The 26,699-nt window shown below is 40.9% G+C and overlaps 1 protein-coding gene across 1 annotated transcript in view; it reads right to left on the bottom strand.

The window, feature by feature from the left end:
• The window catches only part of TUBGCP3 (tubulin gamma complex component 3), a 51,129-nt gene extending 25,073 nt beyond the window's left edge, over positions 1-26,056 (bottom strand). Inside the window, exons 1-8 of the mRNA XM_069878152.1 lie at positions 25,931-26,056; positions 12,590-12,697; positions 10,687-10,754; positions 8,767-8,844; positions 7,933-8,150; positions 5,586-5,758; positions 3,551-3,669; positions 426-551 (exon numbers count right to left, since the gene is read on the bottom strand). Of these exons, the coding sequence (XP_069734253.1) occupies positions 426-551; positions 3,551-3,669; positions 5,586-5,758; positions 7,933-8,150; positions 8,767-8,844; positions 10,687-10,754; positions 12,590-12,697; positions 25,931-26,006 (966 nt within the window). The 5' untranslated portion in view covers positions 26,007-26,056. The remainder of the gene's footprint in view (positions 1-425; positions 552-3,550; positions 3,670-5,585; positions 5,759-7,932; positions 8,151-8,766; positions 8,845-10,686; positions 10,755-12,589; positions 12,698-25,930) is intronic.
• Between the last annotated feature and the right edge of the window lie 643 nt (positions 26,057-26,699).

Here is a 26,699-nt window from a genome sequence, read left to right as displayed (position 1 = left end):
TCAACATTAGCTGACAAGAAAGTCTCCTGCATAGGTCAGTGTAACAACTGAATTGATTAATTAGATCTAGGATGCCACCATCACATTTAAGCAATGTTTTTGTTTACAAATATGCATGAGTATTTCAAAAATGAATTGTTAAAAATGGAGATTAAGAAAAGAGTCTATGCATGAGACTTTCCAGCTACAAATGATGGGGGCAACTCCTTACAACGAGCTCTTGCTTGCGAAAAGCAAATGCCTTTCTCTTGCCTTCAGACTGTGACCCACACCAGAACAAGCAGTTGATAAAAAGGAGTAAATCAAAGATGAATGATCCAAGCTCCAAAGTTTACGCACCAACCTAGCACTGCATTTTACTCAGTAGTTTCTAAGAGAAACAAGACCAAAATATTGTAGCAAACCTGATTTTTTAGCTAACCTACCTGTCCCACAAGTCCAAACGCACGATCCAAACTCCTCTGGTCTGTGTATTTTCTTATTTTATTATGTAGCCATCCCAGCTCTGCAAGTCTACTTGTAGTATCTCTGAGAGATCTGGACAAGCTCACCTACAAAGTTAACAGAAATAAGTTCCAATTAAGTTAAAGCTACCACACCAATACTTATTTCTTCATGAAAGCCTCTATCTCATAAAATGAGCCAGTTCCGGAAAAAATTATTTTGCATTCTCCAGCAGAGATAGTGCCAAAAAAGCAATTAACTTAATTAGAATTAAATTTATAGACATAAGCATTGAAAGGCAGCAGCAACTAACTACTGCCAACTTTGTGACCCTTCCCTTTGGAAATGTATTCATACATTCTTTTTACATTAGGAAATTACAGCAGTGACAAAAAGCTCTTCAGAAGAGAAGAAGAAATCTGAAATCTTATGATGTAGAATCACACTTTATCTCATCCTGATAATGAGCAAGACTGAAAATACTAGACCTTCAGAAGAGGAGTCAATGACTGAAACTAATGAAGAAACCTAGAGAAAATAATTAATTACTATTACATGCGAAAATATCCTTTAATAGAAGATAAAACGACCCAATGTTAGAGCAGGTATCAGGAACTAAAACTTACAGAATCCTAATTCCACATTTAAGTCCAATCCACCAGTAACAGCTTTTATAAGCTATTTAATCATTTGTCCCTCTGAGGTCTTCCAGTCTATTTCTACTTTTCTTATACCAGGTATCTTATTTCACCTTGCAGATCTGCCTTAGTCCCAACACACTATTTAACTACTACTTCTTTCATCTCAATCAGTACATTTCTTCCTTTAAATTGAGAGGTGCATTTATCACATTTCATCCCGTTACCCAAGAATGCCATAACCAAGTTTTCAGAATTTTACTAGACAAAGCAAAACAAGCAATCCAACCGATACATTACGCCTAGACGCAGGGAGTGACTTCTACCCACAGGGACTGAGTCTGTCCCACCTCCAGGGACAACACTGACTTGGGGAGCTAGATGGAGCAGTCCAATCTAAAGCAAGGGAGTGCACTAACAAGACAAACAGATTGCTAAAAGAACTGGAGATCAAGCTCACTCATTAAGGCTTTTCGTTAGCACTGCAGGGATTTGCCAAAAGTAAAATCACCTGCTGAGTGTGTTGGCCACAGCAGCACGGGCCTTGGCCAGGCAGCAGCATTTGGCTGTTAAGACCAGTGTTCAGGCCCTGACCCTCTTGTTTAGCTACAGAGATACAGCTTTAGCTTCTTGAACACCACCTGTAGGATAAATTCTAGCCCCAACAAGCATAATATGGCACAGTTAGAAACTCTGGCCACAGCTGAAACCAAAGCAATGACATAAGAACTATTTTGAATTCCACAATTAGAGTGCTTGGCAAGCATTAAGTACAATACACAGTCACTAGAATCAAATGAGGAACAAGTGAAATTCACTTAGTGTTATTACATTTGTATCTCCTAGATCAAATCAAAAGCTGCCAGCTTATGCAGTGCTGAATGTCACCAACAGATCTAATATTAACACTGACATTAGAAAACATACATGCAAAAATAAAAGCTTAGAAAGTGTGTTTCTTTCTAGAAAAAACAGACTATGTACAATGACAGTTTTCTTTGTGCAGCTGAGGGAAAACTACATGCTTTGACAATTACTTTGCCTAACATGCAGTCAACACAGCTAAAGGAGGTATGATCTTGGTCCTCCTTTTTCACCAGAGAAAGCTCCAGATGCAGCTCTGGTCAGTCAAATAATTTCATCTTCACTGCGTCCAGTAGCCAAGTACAAGTGCCAATCAGGAAGGTTAGAAGACAACTGACTTAAAAAAAATAACTGAAGACAAAGTTCTTAGGAAAAAGCATTATTGACCACAAAATCTGAATAATCAAACTCCTGGTATTAACAGAATTAAGAACTCAAGCTACAACTACATAGAAAACTCACGAATACCATAGTGTCAATTTTGCAATCACTGATTAAGTTTTCTCTACATTCCTCTAGGAAAATCTATTACGCCACTTTTTCTTTGTCATATATGATCTAGCATGTATGGAACATAATTAACTCATTGCAGGGGTAGGGAAATTACAAACCTTGCAGCATCTACACATACAGAAGATGACAAGCCTAAGAAACAGTTTATTATTAAGTTTTAATTGATTTAACAAGATTTAAGTTCTCAATTTCCCCCCCTCAACTAAGCAGCCCTAAATTTCATTGTAAAGCAACAGGGGAAACAGTTAAGACATTTCACTTTTTGCTGTTACTACGAAAGAGAAGGAGAAATTTTTTCAGTTACCATCAACATTAAGAAGTCTATTGTGCTCTTGGCACATGAAATTAGCTCAAGATAAGTTCCACACCGTTTTAGGACTATGCCATATTGTCACAGTATAAAGTCCTTAATACAAATGAAAATCAGAAGCACTGTCTTTCCACGTGGTTTTTTTCCACGTTGTAAATCTGCTTAACATCTCAACACCTTAAAGAAAGGTCTCTCTTCTTAGGGCTTCCCTCTTGTCCCTCTGCTCCCTACTTAACATTTTCCTTCAAATTCACATCATCTGGATTTTCTATCAGCAATAGGAGTCGAAAGCACCCCCTTGGTTTTGTCTTCAGTCCTTTCTTGGTTGATCTAAATTATCTTATCTGATCACTTATAAACTGTAATCACAACCATAACATCAAGTGGCTACCATTCATTCCAGATGTTTGGGTGTTAAGTTTAACCCAATAACAATGTGGTCAAAGTCCTGCATCTGCTTTATGTTCATTCCTATACATTAGAAAGGGGAAATGATGACAAAAATCCTCAAACTGATAACTTCAGAGTTATTGTACTGGCTTAACAGCTGGGAGTCTATTCAGATCTCATGAAATCCTACAATTTTTCTGGGACCTAATCTACTCAATCAATTTTATATTAGTGCTGTTAAAACTATTCTGTTATACTAAAAAAAACCACAAAGTAGCTTGGTGAGGAAGTAAATGCTTAAATATTTCAAATTGTTTATAGATTTTTCACAATTATTTTTCCCCTACATACCTCTCTGCTTATATATGAAACACAATTCACCATACTATACCTTTCCTTCCACTTTATAGCAATTTTCAGAATTGCACATTTTGATGTTTTTGCCATCTATTCCCTGGAAGACATACAGAACATCTCTTACAAGATTTGCTTCGGTTATTTCAACAGAGCCTAGAAAGAAGGAAAAAAGCAAACATAGTATTTAGATTTGTTGGGAAAATTAGCTTTGATTACAACTTCAAAAAGCTATTTAGATGTATAGCCAAAAAAAAAAAGATAGAGCCTATGTTTATAACCTGTAAAGAAATGTTTTAAGTCCTCTTGACAACCTGAAAGAAAAGCCAAGAATTCCTTTACCCACCTCTACTGATACCTGGGATTACCTCAGAGCAGGTCAGCTTGTATGACACAGGGCAAATTATATTTAACCAATACTTGAGCCAGTTCTTAAACTTGTTTTACGATTCAGTCACCTGGGCAAGTTCTGAGGCAAGCATCATAATAACTTTATCTTTCTTCAGTCAAACAGCTGAAGCTGCTAAATAGGACTTACAGAATAATCTATTCCACATTCAGTTAGGAAAACAATAGAGTTAATCCAGAAGAAAGAGCTTCTTGTTTAAAATTGGCTTTCAATCAGATATGTCAGTGTTCGGTGAAAAGACTGATCAAAACCAGACTGCCAGCGACGTAACAACTACAGAGCTAGCAAACAGAAAAGTATAAATACTGATTCTGAAGACAGCTATACCTTTGATTTAGTAAAGCTATTGCAGCACACAGTTTGCTTCTGGCTCACACCTCTAGTCAGAAGTTAGATTAGGTTCAAGATTTAGGATATTTATTGATTTAAAAGAAACAAAAGATTGCAGAAGGTGCTGTACAGGACACCACAACTTGTTCCGCCTTTTCTGGGTGAAGAAGTGCTATCTGGTTTTGTAATTCCATTTAACATATCAAGAATGGAACCATTTCAACAACTATGCAGAACTTGAGATGCTACAACATGCTTCTCCCAAATTTGACAGCACCTATATCTCTCTATATTAAATCTATCATGTATATAAAAAAAATGTACAATTCTAAATACATGAGTATATGTGTGTCCTTTTGCACATGACTGGTATTGTTAATAAGGTTCTAAGTGCCAAATGCTGCTCTCAGACACACCAGTACAACTCTGGTCTATAAGCTGTTGCTTTGTGCACTGTTACTCTAAGCTACAAGGCTTGACAGACAGACAACAGTTTAGCTTCCGACTATCCATGCTTCTTTAGATAGGATTAATTGAATAATAAAAAAACCAAAACAAACAAAACCAAACCCCACATCTCTTATCTTTCTTTGCCAGAGAGTAACAGCACTGCATTAACTCTCTTAGTCAGAAGTGTTTCCCATTTTTACAGTAAAACTAGAGTGGGCTGAAACTTAACACAATTGCCACACAGATCATATGCTAAACAATTTCTCCTTAAACTCATCTAAATGCAGAACAGGCATCAGTCTCAAGTTTAGAGCCACTTAATCAAAGAAATTAGTGATATTTATCTACATTTTATTTTATTGACAAGATTTTATGTCGATTTCTCTAAATACAACCACCATAAACAGTGTGCTAATTTAAGTAAAAAAGGTAGTCTTAAAAGCTCTATATTCCAGTGCACATTTCCAGGTTTTAAAAGATAACCACAAATGGATGAGTCTATTCCAGTAAGTTCTATTCATCAAGCTCTCTTTCTGACTTTCTAAAAGCAATAGCACATTTTGATCATCACAAGAATGACCACTACTCACAAACCACAACCACTCAAACATGACAAACACTGCAACAAAGTCAGTCTTTTAAGAGGACCAGAACACATTATTAAACCTATCACTGCAAAAAGAAGTTAACAACAAGCAAAAGAGACTGTGGCCAAACATACTAGTCTTGCACATTTACTTCGATCCTTCTATCAAACATATTACAGCAAAACACTCCTCAAAAAAAAGCAACATGCAGTAAAACTATAACAAAATCATTAAAAAATAATGGATAATATAGATAACCTCTTTTTACCACTATTAACAAATGCACATTAGCTTACCACTCGTATCCCCTTCTCGCCTTGATCTCGGCACACCGCGGGATACAGCATTTGGAAAGCCTTTTGAGGTAGTGCTTTGTAAAGAAGGCTGGCTTGTAGTTAGAGTCCATGCAAGACGTGACCCTAATTGCTGACGGAGGCAATCTCCAACACCTGGAGCTTGATAGGATTGTCTAAAAGGACAAAAGGAAGAAACATCTTTAAAAACTTGGATTCTATACCCATTCACCTGTTTTGGGGTATGAAAATTTTGGAAAATGTATCAAACTGAAGTTTGGTTTTTTTGTGGAAGTTTTGTTTGCTTTTCTTTCTTAACAAAAAAATCTTAAGAAAGTGCACAGAACGTACAAGCAGTGTATTACTTCCTATAAGCCTGCACTTAAAAAAAACTGTAGAAAAGAAAGAAGGAAAGAATTTGACAAAATTTCATATCAAGGATTGACTTTCTTCGTACTGAACTGTGCAGATACGCTGAAATGGGTTAAAAGTGAAGTCAACCATAATAATAATAAGCAACAGTCATAATAAGCAACAAATATTTAAGTTTTCTTATTATTTGAAACTGTAGTTACGTGTCAAACAACTAAAGGAAAGTAGAGAAAGAGGAGAAAGTTTACTTTACTGCTACTCTACCATTTGGGACAGTTTGTATCAAGTGCCTGAAGACGTGATCAAGGAGGGAGCATTTAGACAAGCTCCAATTTTCCTCTCTCTCAAACTTATCAATTCTTTTCACAAAAATAGTCTTAAATGTGAAAAATGTTAAGATGACAAATTAATTTTCTGATTATTTCTGTGTCATGATAATGAAAATACGTTGAAAATACTTGTAGCAGATTTTTGCTGCTGACCACTCCTCCTCCAACTGAATGTAAACATTTGGAAATGCACATATTTTTTTTTAACTAATTCCACAAAACTGTGGAAATACAGTTATAGGGACAGATGGAACAAGACTGCAACACAAATGTCCACGTAAAAAAGGTTGAGAAACACCTTTCCTCCCTTAACAGCCACATTATAACTCATGGGATGTTCACACATCGTGCTTATATAATTTTAGCTGGTGAACAAGAACACAGCTCACAATACAGAGCAACTCTGTGTGCTTAGCATTTTTAATGCTTCAGCTAGAGCAAAACTTTGAATTTAGGCTGCTACACTTCAAGAAGAACGTACTCTAGAAACAAAGGGAAATGTGTATAAAGAAAAGGTCAGGAGGAGTGAAGCTCACAGAAAGACCTAATTTGGGTTGCCCAGCTCACAGATTACAATGACAGAAGAGAGCAGTAAAATTGCTGAAATCCTGAACAGGTAAGGCAAAGAATATGTTTGGAACAGGTTAGCTCCTGCTGACATTTTGAAGCATGGAGATACACAAAATAACCTCACTGACATGCCTTCCTGCATTTTATCAGGATTACATAACGGCTGAGGTTGGAAGGGACCTTTGGAGACCACCACATCCAACCCTCCTACTAAAAGCAAGGTTAACTACAGAAGGTGCATGGTCCCACCATGTTTTGAATATTTTCAGGCACAGAGAAGACACAACACCTCTGGGCAACCCATTTCAATGTTTCACAATATGGCCCCTGCCCCCAAACACATCTCACCACACCGCAAAAGAAGTTTTTTCCCCTTATTTCTAACTGTGATCTCCAGTCTTACAAGTTTTACCAATTACCTTTTTTCCTCTCCCTGAGGACTACCAAGAAAAGTCTAGCTCAGTCTTCTCTACTCCCATGGTCAGGTAAAACATCAAGGGTACAATCCCCTGAGCCTTTTCTTCTCTAGGTCCCTCAAAGTGTCTCCTAATAATCTCCTCAATGACAGCTGAACACCACCCTCTCACAGATTATAAACATGTTCATTTTACCTCCAAAGAACACATGTTAAGTCTACTAATTTGACAATGGCTGAGGAATGCTTTGTAGAAGAAACTTGTGTGAGGACTCTAAATCCAACATGTTTACAGAAGAAAGATAAAGACCATTTTTAAACGGTTTCAGAGAATTGAGAAATTTGGAAAAGGACTTGGCATTAGAATCCAAAAGAATGGATCCAGTAAAACATCAGGTGTTTAGCAGATAGCTAAGATGAAATTTAAGAATGGATACACTTAGCCAGCCATTCACGGCTTCGTATCGTCATATGACAGCACCTGATACTCAGAACTATTCATCTAAGGAATTCAGTTCCTATGCACCCACAGTGGAATTTCCAATGGCCCACAAATGGGACAGGTAGAGGAAAGGAAAAGAAGGAAAAATAAAATTGCCAAAAAAGTTTATATGATCGCTAGTCCTCCCTAAACTTATTTGTAAGACAAAACAGTTCAACCTACCCTGGGAGGAGTGATTGTGGAGTTGGCGTTGGCCCGTTCAGGGCATACAGGCTGATGCTGCTGATCCCACTGCTTCCCATGCTGCCAGAACTCTGGGCAGATTGAGCACCGCGGTCCTGGTAATTCAAGGGAAGGCTCTGTGGCCTGGCATAGTAATAAGGGGTTGAGTGAGCATCCCGTGGCAATGCTTGAGCAAAAAGCGTGGCATAACTTGATACCTGAAAAAGAGAGGATTTGTGAAGCAAAAGAAAAGATTTGTGAGTTGCTTCATGTTTTTCATTAACACAAGTATAATATTCAAGAACGCAAAAAATAACTGGAGATTATGTTTATGCAAAGAAAAATTTGTTGTTCCAGTTGTAACGTCAGAAAAGCAAGTCCCTTACAATGAGCAAAAGTACTTTTGCCAATACGGCTTATTTTTGTCTGGGAATTGTCAGTAGCAATAGCTGCAAAAAACACTCCGGTGAAGCAGAGCTGCAGCCAAAGGAGGAATTTCGCTCTCCCTACTCCTTTTCAAATTCACTAGCATGTAAGCAGACATTACACCACTGAACAGAGAGCAAATAAAATTCACACTAATCTAAGAAAAGTCACAACTTCAGCTACAAATATCGGACAGCTTGTAATTTTACATTTATTTAGTATAAAAAGATTATACAGGAAAATTGCAGCCATTTGTGTCAAGCTTGTTCCTCCTTTCAGCCTCATGTACAACCACCACAAACACAACCTGAGGCATTGGTTGAGTCTGGAGAGTAATTCTTACTGACATCTAAAATAAGTGTTACACATTTACCACTCCTCCGAAGTAACAAAGGTCTCCTCACCTACCTTGTTAGGCTGCTTACGTGGATCTTCACTAAGGCTAAGCAGGAGGTAGAGTATTGACCATTTGTTCTTCAAAATTCCCTTTAAAAATAATAGAGACAAGAGTTTTTTTAATCCAGCATACTAACATGTACACGTATAAATCAATTTTCCATATAAACAAAACCAACTCAGAGCCATGTTCTTGAGTAAACTGGGAATGTGCAGCGCAGCCTCTGTATTGCTAATTTTATTAATTTTCTCCACTGTGTTCAAATCATGAACTGTCACCCGCTCCCAGATCAGCAGGGGCACTCAGTTTAAAAATCAAAGCCAAGAAAGAGGTATTATACAGAGTAAAACTTCTACCAGCATTCTCACTCATTCTCATTATTTAAAATGCCCTGGATGTGGATCCAACTCTAACCCAAAGGTGAAGAAGGAAAACTTTTGGTACAAGTAAAGAACTGTCTTTTTGCCACTTTCCCCTTCACTCTCCTTGAGCATGAAACTTAATGCATGTAACAGTCTCTAGCAAACAGACAAATGGACAGTTAAAGACTGTTAAATAACACTCTCAGTAGCTTCAGATCTCAGCAGAAAGCTTAACAGCAGAAGACAAACTAATGCAAAAGCCTAATCTACAAAAAAAGTATTTTGAAAAGAAGAGTTACATCAAGTATTATTATGTTTTATTTCAGATATTCATATGTTCCTAGATGTGTTATTCCATAGTTCTGCAACACCAACACTTGAATCTGAATTGATCAAGGACAGAGAAGCTCATAACGGAGATTAAGCAGTGGAGTAAATCAAAAACTCATACAAGTTCCCTCACAGTGTTGATAAGGCTATGGTCTGGAACGCTAAGCAATGTTGAATACAAAGGAAACTTTAGTCAAACCAAGATTCAACAAAGATTTCATCCCTTAAGAAGCAATATAATTCAATACTATCAGTCTCGCAAAAAGGTCACTTAGAAATTATCTTTTTAAAACATGTTTTCATTCTTACCTCTTTCCATTTTTTCCTAGGCTTGTGCAAATTATGTATTGTGTGTATATGCTACATCAGATAAGCATTTTGGCCGTAGAACGTTTCTTTCTTTAGGACAGAGTCCACCAACTAAACCTACAGAAGCTCTATATTAGAAAAGCAGAAGGATACACTCTACCTTATAACGTAGAACAGAAGTTTATTATCTTCTGCTTTGATCTCAACAGCAAGCAAAAAGTAGAGGTATTGCATCAGTTGCAAATAACTAATCCAGTAGCTCATTAACAACTTGTGAAGAAGGAACAGCAACAATAACACTTCTACTGGCCAGGACAGAATAAGTCTTGAGTGCCTCAAGAGGCAGGGTTTGTTAGCTGGCAAGCTGCCTCTAAAATAAGCACTGACCTCCTTCTTGTTTCATCCATTACTATGAAGAGAAGTTAAAACAGATACACACAAGTTTTTTTATATCTCCGAGGTGCTTTCAAGAGACTTGCTAGAGAACGAAAAAGCCTCATTGATTCAGAACACGTATATTCCATCTATGACCATCCCGAAGCTCACAGGGAAAGTAAGTAACTGTGCGCCATTAGTAACAAATCTAACAGCAGACTGAATAACAATCGGTAGAGTGAATTTTAAAGAAGGTGTTATTCAAATGTTATCTTTTCATGTACACAAGATGCTAGCACAGAAAAATAAAGACAGAAGGTTAAAAGAACCTCAAACATCTGAGTGGACAGCAAAATATGAAGAGATAGTCAAAACCTGACTGGACATCAGCTACCTCAAAGAATAGAGATCCCACAACTTCTCTGGGCCATCTGTTCCAGTACTCAACCATTCCCTCAGTTACTGACCCAAGCACTCTCCTGAACAACTCTATAACATGAGAAGGATGCACATGTGTTTTCAGTTTCTTTACTCTATATACATTTATTACACTACCTGTGAACCGAGTTTTCTGTAGAGTTCTGAAAACAAAGCAGCATCTGCTTCCCTTCTTTGTCGTACAACTATTAAAAAAAAAAAGTTAAAAAAAAAATGAAAGAAGCATGATAGTCATATCTGAAATCACGTATTTGTGGTAAATTGGAAAACATACCCAAGAAAGTGTAATGATGCTTACCCGTTTCATCCTGTTTACTTAGTTTTGCCTATTGTCACGTTATCTGCATTCCAGCCCCAGAAATTCTTGCACCAGAAGCAATGCAACATAAGTAACTGTTTTTCTTAGGTTAAAAAAAAATACCTTCTAAATATGCACCCCTGCAAAGTCTAATTCCCTAAAGCTACAGAAGGGCAGACTAAAGAATAAATAAAACTAGATACAGGTTAAAGAATGCTACAAAGCCCTTCACAAAACTAAGTGTAATTGTTGCTATTTTAGGCAATAAAAGCAAGAAACAAAAAAGTAGTAATGCCACTTGCTCAAAGTCAAGCAGAATTACAAGGTCACATAACTTGAATATATTAGGAAAAAGAACAGTCTCAATTACTGCCAGTTGCGTAACAGAAGTCTCTGCTCACAGGAAAAACATCTTCAAGCTTTAAGATGCCTTCAGAAAAGCCATGTTAACTAAGAAAAAGCCATGTTAAAAAAAGTACAAAAACAACTGAAGAAACCTAAATAATTAAAAAAGTTGCTGTTAGATGTTTGAAACATTAATTAGCATCAAAAGACCCTGCTATGTACATTTTGCCAAATAAGTCACTTCATGCATAGTAACTACAAAATAAATGTTAAGTTAGAAGGATATATCCAGTCATTTGTTATGTGACCACTAACATGAGCCTACCAGCTCAAGTTGGGGAGAAGGAAGATAAGGGAGAGAGCCCTCTTCAGGACTCCTAGCTATAGGTCCAAAGAATATATGCTGTGCTGACTAGTAGTAGCCAAAGAATGTAGTAATTTGTCACACAGAAAGTCTACAGTTCAGATTACAGTGTTTTGGAAATGCATCTAGAGAAATTCTGATTGGCTTATTTGCCTATCAGCAAACCACTGAGGCTCTGCATTAGCAAAAGATACACATGTATTTTAAAGCAGTTACAACCACTGACTTCAGTTAACCTAATTTATCTCCCTGACTGCGTGTTCAAAGCTTAAATATAAAGCTTTAATTTAAGTGGCATACTTCAAGTAACTGTTTCTGGACATTCTACTATAGAGCAGACCATCTGCTGAAAGCAGTATTTGGATTTTCAAGAATGCAATCCCTATCAGATTCAGGCAGTGCAACACATGACTTGGAGCAGCACACAGCACAATGGATTGTTAACTGAAACATAACTTACACTGGTCAGGGTCTAATGTTTTGCTTTTGAAGGGATGGTTGCAGATAAACTTGTAGAGAAACTAAAGGCAAGAAATATCAGGTAAGTCGTATAAACAATACCATCAATTCCCAGGATGCTCCTTCAGCAAGTTTTACACAGGTGCTCATGAAGTCAATTGTGCCAAAGTGCAATATTTCTAAGGTGCACATCACAAAAATATCAGTCTTCTGAAAAGAACCATGAAGTCATAAAGTCTGAGTACTATTGAAGTTAAAGGAGTGCATTATCAATTGGTTTTTTTCATAGTGAGTAAGATAAGTAGTAAAAGACAGCAAAGAAGGTCTAAGCTGAACATTAAGAATAAGAGTTGCAAATACAAGTTGCAACTCAGGAACATACTTAAGGAATTAATCGGATTTCCATCATGAGATTTCCAGGGTTAGCATTAGTAACAGATTAGGTAACTATCTGTGAAGCAGAGTTGTCCCATTTTCAGAGGAACGAACTGATCAAAGAACTTCATGAAGAACCTCCATTCTTATTTCTAAGAAAGAAACAAAGACACACTTACGTTCTTTCTTGATTTTCTCTGCTACAAGAAATTCATCCCGTTCAACAGTAGGAGCAAAGTTGCTTCCAATAACTCTCACCGCATACTGAAACTGTTGGGCTGCATCAGCTGAAAGAAAAAGGAAAAACTCTGTTACGCAGACTGTTAAAGTTCCATAAAAGTAAATGGAAAAAAAAAAAACAACCGTTAGGTAAGAGATCATAGAATGCTGTTTGGGTTGGAAGAGACCTTAAAGATCACCCAGTTCCAACCCTGTGCCACTAGAAGAGACACCTTGCACCAGACCAGGCTGTTTAAGGTCCCATCCAGCCTGGCCTTGAACACCTCCAGGAAGGGGACATGCACAATTTCTCTGGGCAACCTGTTCCAGTGCCTCACCACCCTCATCATGAATAATTTCTTCCTAATATCTAATCTAAATCTTCCCCTTTCCAATTTAAACCCATTGCCCCCCATCCTACCACTACATGCCCTTCTAAAAAGCCCCTCCCCAGCTTTCCTGTAGGCCACCTTCAAGTACTGAAAGGCTGCTACAAAGTCTCCCCGGAGCCTTCGCTTCTCCAGGGTGAACAAACTCAACTCCCTCAGCCTGTCCTCATAGCAGAGGTGCTCCAGCCCTCCAATCATATTCATAGCTCTCATCTGGACCCATTCCAACAGGTCCATATCCTTCTTATGTTGAGGCTTCCAGAACTGGACACAATACTGCAGGTGGGGTCTCACAAGAGTGGAGGAGATGGGCAGAATCACATCCCTCTATTACATCGCTATAGTTTAATCTGGCAGAAATGTATCTGGCTTAGATGAGGCAATGTTATATAGTATAATCCTTAGACACACTTCTAACCAGAATGCAACAAAGTCCACATTACCATGAGCATATCATTAACGCTATACTTGACACACACTCAACCGTATACACTCCGCAAAATAACGGCACTTAAATTTGTGAATAAGCCTTTCCCATCCTGTGCTGACAAAAGAAACACTTAGGCTTACTCAGTCATTAAAAAGCATTGGCACAGCATCCCACAGTTCAGCTCACACACAGTAACAATGCAGCCACGTTCACCAGGCACACTCTCTCAACAAGTACTCAAACTGGATTATCCTACCTGTGGATCTTTACTCAGACATACACAACAGTGGTTTTACCAGTTAGTGTGTTGCCTTTAGCTTTGCTTTTGTTTCGTTTCTATAACAGTTTACATGGTTCACCACTTAGGTTTAACGCTCAGAGATATCAGCATCATATCCCGGTGTACAATGAAGATGCTAATGTAGAAGTCATAAGCCAGTGACCTCCTTCCACTGCTCCTTCATCATGCAATAACTCTTGTTTTATTACTGTTGCTGAACAGTTTTGGTGCAAGTATCTCTGCTTTCTGAAAAGGTTAACAGTCTGGTAATGCTGAGATAGGGCCAGTTCAGTATTAATGCCACTACAGCATGGTCATGTTCCCATTTATTGACCTGAAAACCTACCAAACAATAACCCTACAGGCATGTCAAAGTGCCCTCAAAGTGTCAGATTAAATTTCTACTCCTTATATAGGAATGACTGTAATAATATAAGGAGAAAGGTAGGTAAGAAAAGTGTAAACGTGTTGTGTCAGGTACTTGAATCTTTACACTTCCCGATTTTGGGGAAAAAAAATTCTAAGCAATTCAGCATAATAAATGTGGTTCGTATATAACAGTTATATGTGCAAATGCATCAGACTCCTCATGTGTTTTATTTAGTCAGTTAAGCAGTCAACTTCCAGAAAAAAAACTGTAGAGTAATACAAAAAAATCTCCCGGGAGATACTAGGAGTCAATTATTGATTATACGCATGAAAGTCTCAAAATTTATGGAAAGGAGAAAACTGAAATCAGGATGGGCTACATTCTTCTTGAATGCCCATTTTTTTACTGGTTTGCGATATAAATGCCACCCTCTGTTCATTATCTATCAGGATACCACTGAAGCCCAGCAAACATTACCATTTCACACAAAGCAGTACTTAACACTATCAGGGAAAAAGCATGCTCACGTAATCATTGATATTTAACAGTATTTGACAATATTGGCCTGCTAGAGGAACAATGGTATCTACTTTGAGGGAAGAAAATGCCAGTATCTAGACTGCTCTAGGATCACAAATCTGCATTACTTAAATGCCTTCCAGAAAGGATAGTTCTACTGCTAGACAAATCAGCCTTTCATTTGCAATAAGGTCTTGAAAATACAAATATAAAATAATTAAATAGTTCAACTATTGACAGCTTAAACTGAACTGATGAATGAGGTGGGAAGAGTTAGTTGTTTCTAACTAATTATTAAATATAACGTGTCATTACAGAACAATTCAAGATTTCTAAAAGTATTGTGCACAGCCAATTAAAGTCAAATGCTGGCTTAAAAAGCTCAAACAGTAGTTAGTTTTATCTTTTCTTAATTCTTTCACTGTGTATCTAGCAGCAGTTACACAAGACCTAGGCTTTTCTAGTAATTCTCAGCAAGGGCTACGAATTCAAAATAAAATTGCAAAACAAGTTCCAGGTCAAGAATCTTAGATGAACTAAAGTCAGGAGAAGGATCAAGGGTTGATACCAAAATATGTTATCAGTCATAACATGTATCTATATTAAATAATAAAGTCCACCACTGATTATCCACAAAAAGCAAGGAACTTCATTTCTCCAAAAGTGAATCGGAAAAAGGGCTATTCATTGCCACAAGCTGGGTGGTTTTTTGGTTGATGACATTGGAATAGGGCTTTACCTCAAAATAACAGAAGAAATCATGGACTTAGCCATTTGTGTGTTTTCCAACATGCCTCTGATTACAGCTTTTAACAGACTAGCTTTGCTTCAAGCTCTTGGTACAACAGAAGACTGTAAACAAGACAGTGATAAAAAACACGTGTCAAAGTTTAACAGACACATTGAAAATGTAAAGGTAAGTTCTTAATCTAAGAAAAACCAGAACAGACACATTATTAATAGTAAGTAACAGGGGTTTTCTCTGTAGTAGGGTGGGTTCAAGAAAGTTACATAACCTTCCAGAATAACCTTCTATTTCAACACCAACCATAGCAAGACTAGTTAAGGCACAGCAACTTAGTATAGTCTTTTCTATACTGCCATAACAAGGCATTTGAGGAAGATTCCTAATTGAAAGACTGCAATTCCATTCAAAAACTTCTGACTAATAAATCTGTAACACTACCAACAATATTGAACAAAACTATCTGCTCTGCATACAGATTTGCACTGGCAATTCAAAGGCATAGCAGCAAGGCTGGTTTATACAATATTTTATTCAGATTTTCATGTTTTATTCATATCAAGTCCAGCTTTTCTTTTACAAACAAAAGTCCCTGCTGTGGGAATTTCTTGAGCAGATTATTTCTTATAAGTCTGTAAAATAACTTCAGTACCTAAAGTGATTAAACATAACTTAATACGAATATATGTCAGTAAAATAAGATTTACAGTTCAGAACTAAAAGACACATTTAATGGCTGCCCTCCGCAAAGAACAGGCATTATGACAGCAGAGGGGCTTAAAACACACAGCCACTTACCTATCTGTGCGCACATCCAGTTACAAGTGGTGTTCTCCAGGGCTCAGTGCTGGGTCCAGCCCTGTTCCATGGCTTGTATCAGAAACAGTGTGAGCAGCAGGTCCAGGGAGGTTATTCTCCCTCTGTATTCTGCACTGGTGAGACCACTCCTTGAATACTGTGTTCAGTTCTGGGCCCCTCACTACAAGAAGAATGTTGAGGCTCTGGAGTGAGTCCAGAGAAGAGCAACGAAGCCGGTGAGGGAGCTAGAAAACAAGTCTTCGGAAGAGCGGCTGAGGGAGCTGGGATTGTTCAGCCTGGAGAAGAGGAGGCTGAGGGGAGACCTTACTGCTCCCTATAACTACCTCAAAGAAGGTTGTGGAGAGCAGGGAGCTGGCCTCTTCTCCCAAGTGACAGGGGACAGGACAAGAGGAAATGGCCTCAAGCTTCACCAGGGGAGGTTCAGGCTGGACGTCAGAAAAAAATTTTTCACAGAAAGTGTCATTGGGCACTGGAACAGGCTGCCCAGAGAGGTGGTTGAGTCACCCTCCTTGGAGGTGTTTAAAAGACGGGTGGATGAGGTGCTCAGGGGCATGGTTCAGTGATTGATAGGAATGGTAGAACTCAGTGATCCTGTGGGTCTTTTCCAACCTAGTGATTCTGTGATTCTTCTTCATCAAAAGCCATGACTGCATGACACTATTATGCCACAGCAAGTTCTACACGAAGTGCAAGACATTGATGCAGCTCTTTGAGGGGCAAGAGTGGACAACATCATTGATCATGACTTGCGTTCCAGAGGTCTGATTCAAGCAGTGAATGCAGATAAAAACAGCCACTCCCCCTTGGACTATATCCCTTCACCAACACACAAATACATACACATTGATGATACTGGTAGGAAGCCACACAGCTGAACCAAGAAACAGTGCTTGTGAAACAAAAAACCCCAAATCTTAAACCCCTCTACTTTGAGCACAGCAATCTACCAGTAATTCCAAGATTTATACTCCATGTAGCCATTTAAATGTTCCTACAAACAATGCTTTATGAAAACTGAAATACTTCAAAAGGCAGATAATACCGTTTTAAAGCCACAGAAAACACAACTGCAGCACATGGAAAGCAGAGTGCACAGGGAGCACTTGGTTGTAAAGAAAGCAAGGAGAAATAAGACGAAAGATAAAAGTTTAAAGGAAAAGTTCAAGAGACAAAGAGACAATTGGCCAATATACTTGCAAGAAGTCAGTGTTTCAGAGAAAATGCTGAAATTCTGCAAGTATTTTGCTAAAAAGAAGCTTCTAATGCTATCTATAATTTTAGGAAGTGAACTGAATTCACTCTACAATCTCAACGCCATCAGGCAGAAGTTTACTGAAGATCCCAGAGGAACAAAAAAAGTCTTGAAAGCCTTAAGTAGCAACTGAAACCGTGTTTCCAGACATAGAGATGTGCAGTGCCAGAAATGCAGTGCAAGGACAAGTTGAAATGGTTTTAAGATGAAACGAGGCAGATTTAAATTACATATTAGGAAGAAATCTTTTACTGTGGGGTGGTGAGACACTGGACCAGGTTGCCCAGAGAAGTCATAGAAGTCCCATCCCTGGAGGTGTTCAAGGCCATGATGGATGAAGCCTTAAGCAACCTGATCCAGTGGGAGGTACCCCTGTCCATGGCAGGGGGGTTGGAACTGAATCATCTTTAAGGTCTCTTCCAACTCAAATCATCCTATGATTGTGAGAGACCTTGTTTCCTGGAAAGAAGATGTTTCGTTATTTTAATTTGTCTGTAAGCATAATTTCTAAATAATTCTAAAGAAAGCTTATCTAAACCGAACAGTAATCACTTCCTTTTCTGAAAGACTTGAAAGATAAGCAAACTCTCTCAGCTATCTCTCCTTTCAGCCAGCTGTCACCCTAGACAACAGGTTTGCTTAAATGCAGATGCAAAATTATCGTAAAACAATTACACTCTAAACTGCATTTAATGATTAAGGGGTGGCACCAGCTAATAACCACTGCTGCAAACTACCTGGATGCAGGTGCTACTATTGCAAAAGTAAGCTTGGAAAAACAGCTGTAGAACCTGAGAACTTTCGCTCATGTACCATGAGCAGATATTGTGTTTGTCTGTCAACGTAATAATGCTGCTGTATCTACTCTGTTTTAATTATATCAGAAGTTCCACATCAGTACAAATTATTGCCCTGAAAGAAAAACAATGGCACTAATATGATGTCATATACACTGATAACTAAAATATCAGTCTAGAGCGCCATTAAGTGTTATTACATCATTTTGAAGGCAATTCACACATTGTAAGCAGAACTTACTGTGTGTTCCTGTAAATAATGCTGTGCTTGATACACACAGTTTTAGGACCAGCCCACTTAAGAAGTATATTGAAAATAAATATTTTGTATCAGTCTCCTGCTTTAGTCAACTACCTTAAACCTCTGGTTTAAGTTCATTTCTTTCAGAAGAAATACTAACAGTAAAAACAAACTATAAAACAAACGTAAAAAGTATTCCGTTCATGCAAGTTTTTATTTGAAGCATTTTAAGTTTGTTTTAATTAACCATCTTTCCAGTCTCCACATTCCTCTCCTACAAGGGGAAAAAAAATCAACAAACCCACAAAACAAAACCCAAACCACACAGACTCCCATGTCTTTCCTTATGTAGAAGTTGTCCACAAATTTCAAAGCACAGCAAAGGAAACATAACTGTTCTTTAATTCTGTTAATACTGCAGGCTCTGTTGTACTGTCAGTATACAGATGTGAGGAATGTCCCAATCAGCAAGCAGGTCCTAAAATCTTCTCTCTTAACTTTACCTCACTGTGCATTTTTGCCTATCTTGTCAACTTGCATTTGTTTTGATTATCAGTATCAGTAAAAAAAAGCTCCGTATCACTTTTTGAATGAACTCAGTGTTTTCCTCTTACCATGAAATTTTAAGATCTATTACAGCAGTTTAGAGCTTCAGGTAGCAAACTGCTCTCTGAAGACTGAAATACTACTCTCTAGATCATACGTACCTCCCTAAGTACTTCAGCACACAAAAATGTTCTTAGGATTCAAAACCAATCGGATGTAGCTTGAGTATTTACAGCAATACCATTTGATTCCATTGGAGTCACTGAGGGTTCTGACAACGGATAAGCGTCTATGGCAGTTACAGAGTCTCTAAGACTACCAGGAGGTTTGTGAAAGACAACTAAGAAAAGAAGCTTTTTGACAAAGAAACTAAATTCACCGCCCAGAGAGAAACATGAAATCCTGTGCAAGTGCTAGAATTCACAGATAAGGGGGAAAAAAAAAAAAAACCCTCATGAAAATCATGATGTACTCCAGGAGACCTTCTGGGCTGCGAGCACACACTGCCAGCTCATGTCAAGCTTCTCATCGACCAGCACCCCCAAGTCCTCCTCTTGTAGGGCAACTCTCAATCACATCATCCATCACTATGTACTGAAATTGGGGATTGCCCCAACTCAAGTATAGGACCTTGCACTTGGCCTTGTTGAACCTCATGAGGTTCTCCCAGGCCCACTTTTCCAGCCTGTCCAGGTCTCTCTGGATCACATTCCGTCCTTCCAGTGTGGCAACTGCACCATTCAGATGTGCTGAGGGTGCACTCGATCTCACTGTCAATATCATTGACAGCACTAGTCCCAGTACGGACCCCTTAGGGACAGCACTAGCCACAGATCTCCATCTGGACCTTGAACCATTGACCACTACTCTCTGAATACAACCATCCAAACAGTTTCTTATCCACCATACAGTCCACCCATCAAATCCATATCTCTCCAATTTAGAGAGGAAGATGTTGTGTGAGACTGTGTCAAAGGCTTTACAGAAGTCTAGATAGATCACATCTGTCAGTTTACCCATGTCCACTGCTGCAGTTACCTCATCATAAAAAGCCACTAAGTTGGTCATACCGGATTTGCCCCTGGTGAAGCCGTGCTGGCTGCCATTAATCACCTCCATGTGCTTCAGCACAGCTTCTAGGAGGCTCTGTTCCATGATCTTCCCAGGCACAGAGGTGAGGCTGACAGGTCAGTAGTTCTCAGGGTCATCTTTTCTGCCCTTTCTAAAAATGGGCACGACGTTACCCTTCTTCCAGTCACCAGGGCCTCCTCCTGACTGCCACGACTTTTCAAATATGATGGAGAGTGGATGCACCTCGTCAGGTTCCATAGACTTACATATGTTCAGGTTCCTCAGGTGGTCACGAACCTGATCCTCATCTACTATGGGAGAGGGTTTATCCCCCCCCCATCACCATCTTGCTGTCCCATGACCCAGGAGGGGTGAGGAGAGCAGCTATCGGTGAAGACTGAGGCAAAACAAGTTGTTAAGTACATCAGCCTTCTCCTCGTCTGTTCATACAAGGTCACCATTCCCAACCATCAGCGGGGGTACATTCTCCTTGACCTTCCTCTTTCGGTTGACATACCTGTAGACGCCCTTCTTGGTAGTCTTTACTTCCCTTGCCAGGCTTAGCTCCAGCTGTGCCTTGGCCCTCCTGACCCTATCCCTACACAACCGGGCAGCATCCATATACATATCCCAGATTACCTGTCCCTACTTGCACTGCCTGTGCAGTTCCCTCTTCTTCTTTAGTTTAAACAACAGGTCTTGACTCAGTCATACCAGTCTCTTCCCTTCCCCGTCTGATTTTCTACATACAGGGACTGAGTGCTCTTGCGCTTTATGGAGAGCATCCTTGAATATTTTCCTGCTCTGTCCCACTCCCTTGTCTCGGAGGACCACATCCCAGAGGATCCTACTAAGTAACTCCTTGAAGAGCTGGAATTCTGCTTTCCTGAAATTTAGTGTCCTGACTATACTCCTCCCCTGTCCCATACCCCTCTGGACCTTGAACTCCACCAGTGGACGATTACTGCAGCCCAGGCTGCCTCCAATCTTAATATCACTGATGAGTTCGCTTGTATTGGTGACCTTAAGGTCCAGTATTGCATCTCCTTGGGTGGGGGTCTCTATAAGTTCGACTAAGAAGTTATCCTCAATGCATTCCAGGAGTCTCCTGGATTGCCTACAGCTTGCCGTGTTACTTTTACAGCATATGCCAGGGTAGTTGAAGTCCCCAAGTAGGATGAGAGCTTGCAATAGTGAAGCCTCCTGTAGCTGGAGGAAGAAGACTTCATCAGTTGGTTCCCCTTGATCGTGTGGCCTGTAGTATACACCAACTACAAGATTCCCATTGGTGCCTCTGTCTTCAATTCTGACCCACAAGCTCTCAATCTGTTCATGGCTACTCTTCAACGATAGCTCTTCACATTCTATCCTGTTGCTGAGATAGAGAGCAACACCTCCACCCCTCCTCCCCGGTCTGTCCCTTCTGAACAGCCTGTAGCCATCAATAGCCGCACTCCAGTCACAAGATTCATCCCACTACATTTCCACGATGGCAACTAGATCATAGCTTTCTAGTAGCACGGTAGCTTCCAGCTCCTCTTGCTTGTTATCCAAGCTTCGTGCGTTAGTGTAAAGGCGCTAACTAATTTTTATGCCACATGCACAAAAATAAGGGTGATACTAATAAATGTGGCAAACAACCCACACCACGTGAATAAATTGTTAGGTACTGTCATGGAAACATCTAAAGTTAACCAGGAGTGACTTGTCAGAATACAGGGGCATGGAAGAAGAAAAGAACACATAGAAGGTTTTACAGCCTTTACGGATATAGCAGGCTACAGGCTGCATGCAGCAGCTTACTATGACTTGAGGAAAAATTTCCCCTTTCATTAGTTACATACACAGACAAGAGATTTCACTTACCAGAGTAGAAACCCAGCATATAGAAATAGATTCAACATTTATTTGAAAAATAACAAAAATCAGAGTCCTTTACCATGTTTTCACACATACTGCTTGTATATAAACTTACTATTGAAGCTAGAAGCTAGAAGAGACAGATATAGAGAAACTATGCTGTCAAAAAGAAGGCTAGATCCAAAATTGGCAGAAGTGAGCCATCTCTCCTCAATACTCATACCCTCATGATAAAGACAGAGGTCTCTTCTCATGCTCTATTTAAGTTTTACAAATGTCACAGACCTAAATAAGACATCAAGAAACAAGCATAGATTCAGTTTAAACTGCAGCCTCTCAAATCTAAGAGAGTCATGAAGAAAACAAAATTAGGCAATACAGAAATAAGGTACTCATAGAGACCTCCATTACTGCAATAAAGGAAGACAATTCTTTTTTCAATTTCTTGTTCATTATTTTTGCTTTTTGGAAGCAGAACTAGCACAATAACTGAGATTTCTAGTAGCAAAATATTTGAAGTGCTGTTAAGTAAGAGCTATACCAATTGTATTAGAAAAGGTTTCCAAGGGATGCTAAAAGCAAGAAACAGCTTTAGAAGTAAAACTACAATAGCATCTTAGAATGGTAGGCAGGAGTGAAATACCATTTAATACACAATTAAACCAGTTGCTAAAAAAAACAGTTACATAAAGACACAAGAGCTATTGGACAGTCTAGAAGCTACCACTGATTTGAGGGAGATAGGGGGAGAGCAGAAATTTCCACATCCTGATACAACCTCACAGCAGGAACTCCTGTCACAGAATTTAGTAACTGAGATTATGTAACACAGACTGACAATTTTGGAAATGGGAAATTCATGGCCTTGCAGAAGGCTTAGGCATGCAATGGTGAGGCAAAGGATTTTGGAAAAATAAAACAAAATACAGCAATCAACTGCTGATCAGAGAATTATACAGGGTAGAAAAGACCCTCAAGATCACTCACCAATACAATGTTTCTGTGAAGTAGTCTCTGTATCAGTGAAGACAAAGACATTTCAACTTACACCCACCTCTTTCAAGCTTCTCACATGAATCAGGGAATCGCAAAATGGTTTGGACTGGAAGGGATCTTCAAAGACCACTTAGTACAACCCCCCTGCTATGGGCAAGGACACCCTCCGCTAGACCAGCCTGGCATGAACACTTCCAGGGAGGGAGCATCCACAACTTCCCTGGGAAACCTGTTCCTGTTTCTCACCACTATCGTCATATAAAATTCTCTTATATCCAATCTAAATCTACTCTCATTCCATTTAAAACAATTACCCCTTGTCTTGTCACTTAAGGCCTCGGTAAAAAAGTCTCTTTCTGTCATTCTTGCAAGCCTCCTTTCAGTCTTGAAGGGCTGCCATAAGGTTTCCCTGGAGCCTTCTGTTCCCCAGGTTGAACAACCCCAACTCTCTCAGCCTTTCTTTGGAGGAGAGGTGTTCCACCCCTCTGATTATTTTTGTGGCCTCCTCTGGACCCACTCTACTCTCTCTTGGCATCACCTGCAAACTTGCTGAGGGCATACTTAATCTCACTATGTCATTAATAAAGATATTGACCAACATCAGTCTCAATACAGACTCGTGAAGGATACCATTTGTCACTCATCTCTATTTCAGCATTCACTGCAACTCTTTGGATGTGGTCATCCAGCCAGTTCCTCATCCTCATCAACAGTTTACCCATTAAACCTGTGTCTTTCATATTCAGAGACAAGGATGGTGTGAGACCATGAGGACCCATCTCCAAACAACATTTGAGAGACACACACAAGTATATTTGCACTCTGTCACTCATTTTCTGGACTTCTAAGATACCAGTATAGAATCATTAAGGTCAGAAAAGACCATCCAGTCCAACACGACCATGCCTACTAAACCATGTCCTACAGTGCCATGTCTACAAGTTTTTTGAACACCTCCAAGGAAGCAGACTCCAACACTTCCCTGGGCAGCCTGTTCCAACACTTCATCACTCTTTCAGTTATGTTTTCTAACAACCATCTAAACCTCCCCTGGTGCAACTGAAGGCCATTTCCTCTAGTCCTATCACTTCTCACCTGGGAGAAGAGACCAGCACCCACCTTTCTAAAACCTCCTTTCAGGTAGCTGTAGACAGTGGTAAGGTCTCCTCTCAACCTCTTCTCCACAACAAACAATCCCAGCACCGTCAGCCCCTCCTCATAAGACTTGTTCTCCAGACCCTTCACCAGCTTTGTTGCCCTTCTCTGGTCAAGCTCCAGCACCTCAGCATCTTTCCTGTAGTTAGGGGCCCAAAATTGAACACAGTATTTGAGGTGCAGCCTTACTAGTGTCAAGTACAAGGGGACAATCATTTCCTTCCTCCTGCTGACCACGCTATTTCTGATTTAAGCCAGGGTGCTGTTGGCCTTCTTGGCCACCTGGGCACACTGCTGGCTTGCGTTCAGCCAGGTGTCGACCAGCACTCACAGATCCTTTTCTGCCACGTAGCTTTGCAACCACTCTTACCCAAGTCTGTAGCACTACAGGGGGTTGTTGTGATCCAAGTGCAGAATCCGGCACTTGGCTTTGCTGAATCTCATACAACTGATCCCAGCCCATCGATTCAGACTGTCCAGGTCCCTCTGCAGAGCCTCCCTGCCCTCAAGCAGATCAATACTGCCGTCCAATTTGGTGTCATCTGCAAACTTCTTATAAGTAATTCACTTACAGGCCATGTTTTAGTCAGTCTGAACTCACTTCTTCACAACAGGTCAATACTCTAAATAATTTGCCACTATCATGGAAATATCTAAAGCTAATCCTGAGCAACTTATCAGAAGAGAGTGGCGTAGAATAAAAGAACACATAAAAGTCTTTAGAGCCACTACTAGTAAGGGAGAAAAACACCCCTCATACAAGTAAATAGACAAAACAAAAGCTATGGCATTAATTTTTTGGGTGAGCAACGCTTATAAACAGAGCAACTAAAAAAGGAGATTCAGCAGATGCACCTCTTCCTTCTCACCCTCCCAAATGCTTACTCAAAACAGTCTTTTAGTACTAAAACATTCTTTGCCTTGATCGCAACAGACAAACTTATGCAAACACCCAAGAGATGCATTCCCTTGCTGGAGAACCACAGCAGCATCACGACACAGAGGACCTGTAGAGGACCTACCAGATGCCCATGGCTCGTGTCAAGCAGACATCAAAGAAAGGCTGAAAAGCCCCAACATGCCCACCAGCCCCCTTTTCACCAGTCACACAGTGGGAGGTGAGGCTCTGAAGCCCTCCAGCCCCAAGTCTCCCTGACCTGATCAGAGTAGCTGGGCTGCAAACCTCACCAGGGCAAGGGGATGCCCCTCAGTTTGGTCTGGCATCCTCCCCAGCCCCCAACACCCCCTCCCTGGGGCAGCCTCTCAATTCTTCTCTTACCCCCGCAACACCCTGTCTCTCCCCCCCCAACATGCCTGTCTAATCAGTCACCCCAACATGCCTGTCTCTTCTGCGCCCCCCAACATCCCTCTTTCCCCCCTCAAACTTCCCTTTTTCCCTGCCCTCCAGCATCCCTCTCTCTTGCCCCCCCACAACATCCCTCTCTCTTGCCCCCCCACAACATCCCTCTCTCTTGCCCCCCCACAACACCCCCCTCTCTTGCCCCCCTACAACATCCCTCTCTCTTGCCTCCCCTACAACATCCCTCTCTCTTGCCCCCCACAACATCCCTCTCTCTTCCCCCCATATCCCCGTCTATTTCCCCCCCAATATCCCCGTCTCCTTCCTCCCCAATATCCCTGCCTCTTCCCCTCCAACATTCCCGTCCCTTCCCCCCTCATACCCCCGCCTCTTGGCCCCTCAATACCCCCGTCTCTCCTCTCCCCATCCCCTTTCCCTCGCCCCCCCATCCCTGCCTCTCCGTCAGTCCTTTCCCCAGCGCGGGGAATGGCGCTGGCGCGGGAGGGCGGGGGGGGGGGGGGAAGCCGGTACCTTCGCTCTTGCCCAGGATGCGGCAGCAGAGGTTCTGCAGCAAAACGTTGGGTGATTTTTGGTCCGGGGTCGCCATGGCCGCCCGGGGCGGGAGGGAGGGAAGGAGGGCGGGCGGGAGCGGAGAAGATGGGGGTCACGGCGGAGGCGGGGAGGACGCGCCCCCCCGCCGCTCCGATCCCGCTCAGCAGCGACGCCTCCCGCCCGCGCCCGCCGCCTAAGGCGCCATTTTAACGGCGCGCGCCGGGAGCCGCCGCGGCGGCGCGAGGAGGGGACCCGACAGCGCCCCCGCGCGCCGGGAGGAGCGGAGCCACGGGAGGGGCCTGGGGGGAAGGGACCGCGAACGTCATCCGGCTCCAACCCCGCTGCCCTGGGCGGGGGCGCCTCCCGCCAGACCAGGCTGGTGCTATCCAAGCTGCCCTTGAACACCTCCAGGGATGGGGCAGCCACAGCTTCCCTGGGCAGCCTGTGCCTGTGCCTCATCGCTGTCATCGTGAAGAAACTTCTTACATCTAGTCTAAATCTGCCCCTCTCCAGTTTATACCCATTGCCCCTCATCCTATCACCACAAGCCTTTGTGAGCAGCCCCTCCCCAGATTTCCTGTAGCCCCTTCAGGTACTGGAAGCTGCTCTAAGGTTTCTTCAGAGCCTTCTCCAGGCTGAACAACCCCAGTTCTCTCAGCCTGTCCTCACACAGGAGGTGCTCCAGCCCTCTCATCACCTTCACAGCCCTCCTCTCGACCCACTCCAACAGCTCCGTATCCTTCTTATG

The sequence above is a fragment of the Phaenicophaeus curvirostris genome, chromosome 1, assembly GCF_032191515.1.
Source record: "Phaenicophaeus curvirostris isolate KB17595 chromosome 1, BPBGC_Pcur_1.0, whole genome shotgun sequence".
Lineage (NCBI taxonomy): Eukaryota > Metazoa > Chordata > Aves > Cuculiformes > Cuculidae > Phaenicophaeus > Phaenicophaeus curvirostris.
The sequence above is the reverse complement of the archived record's forward strand: the minus strand, read 5'-3'. Positions and strand labels throughout refer to the sequence as shown.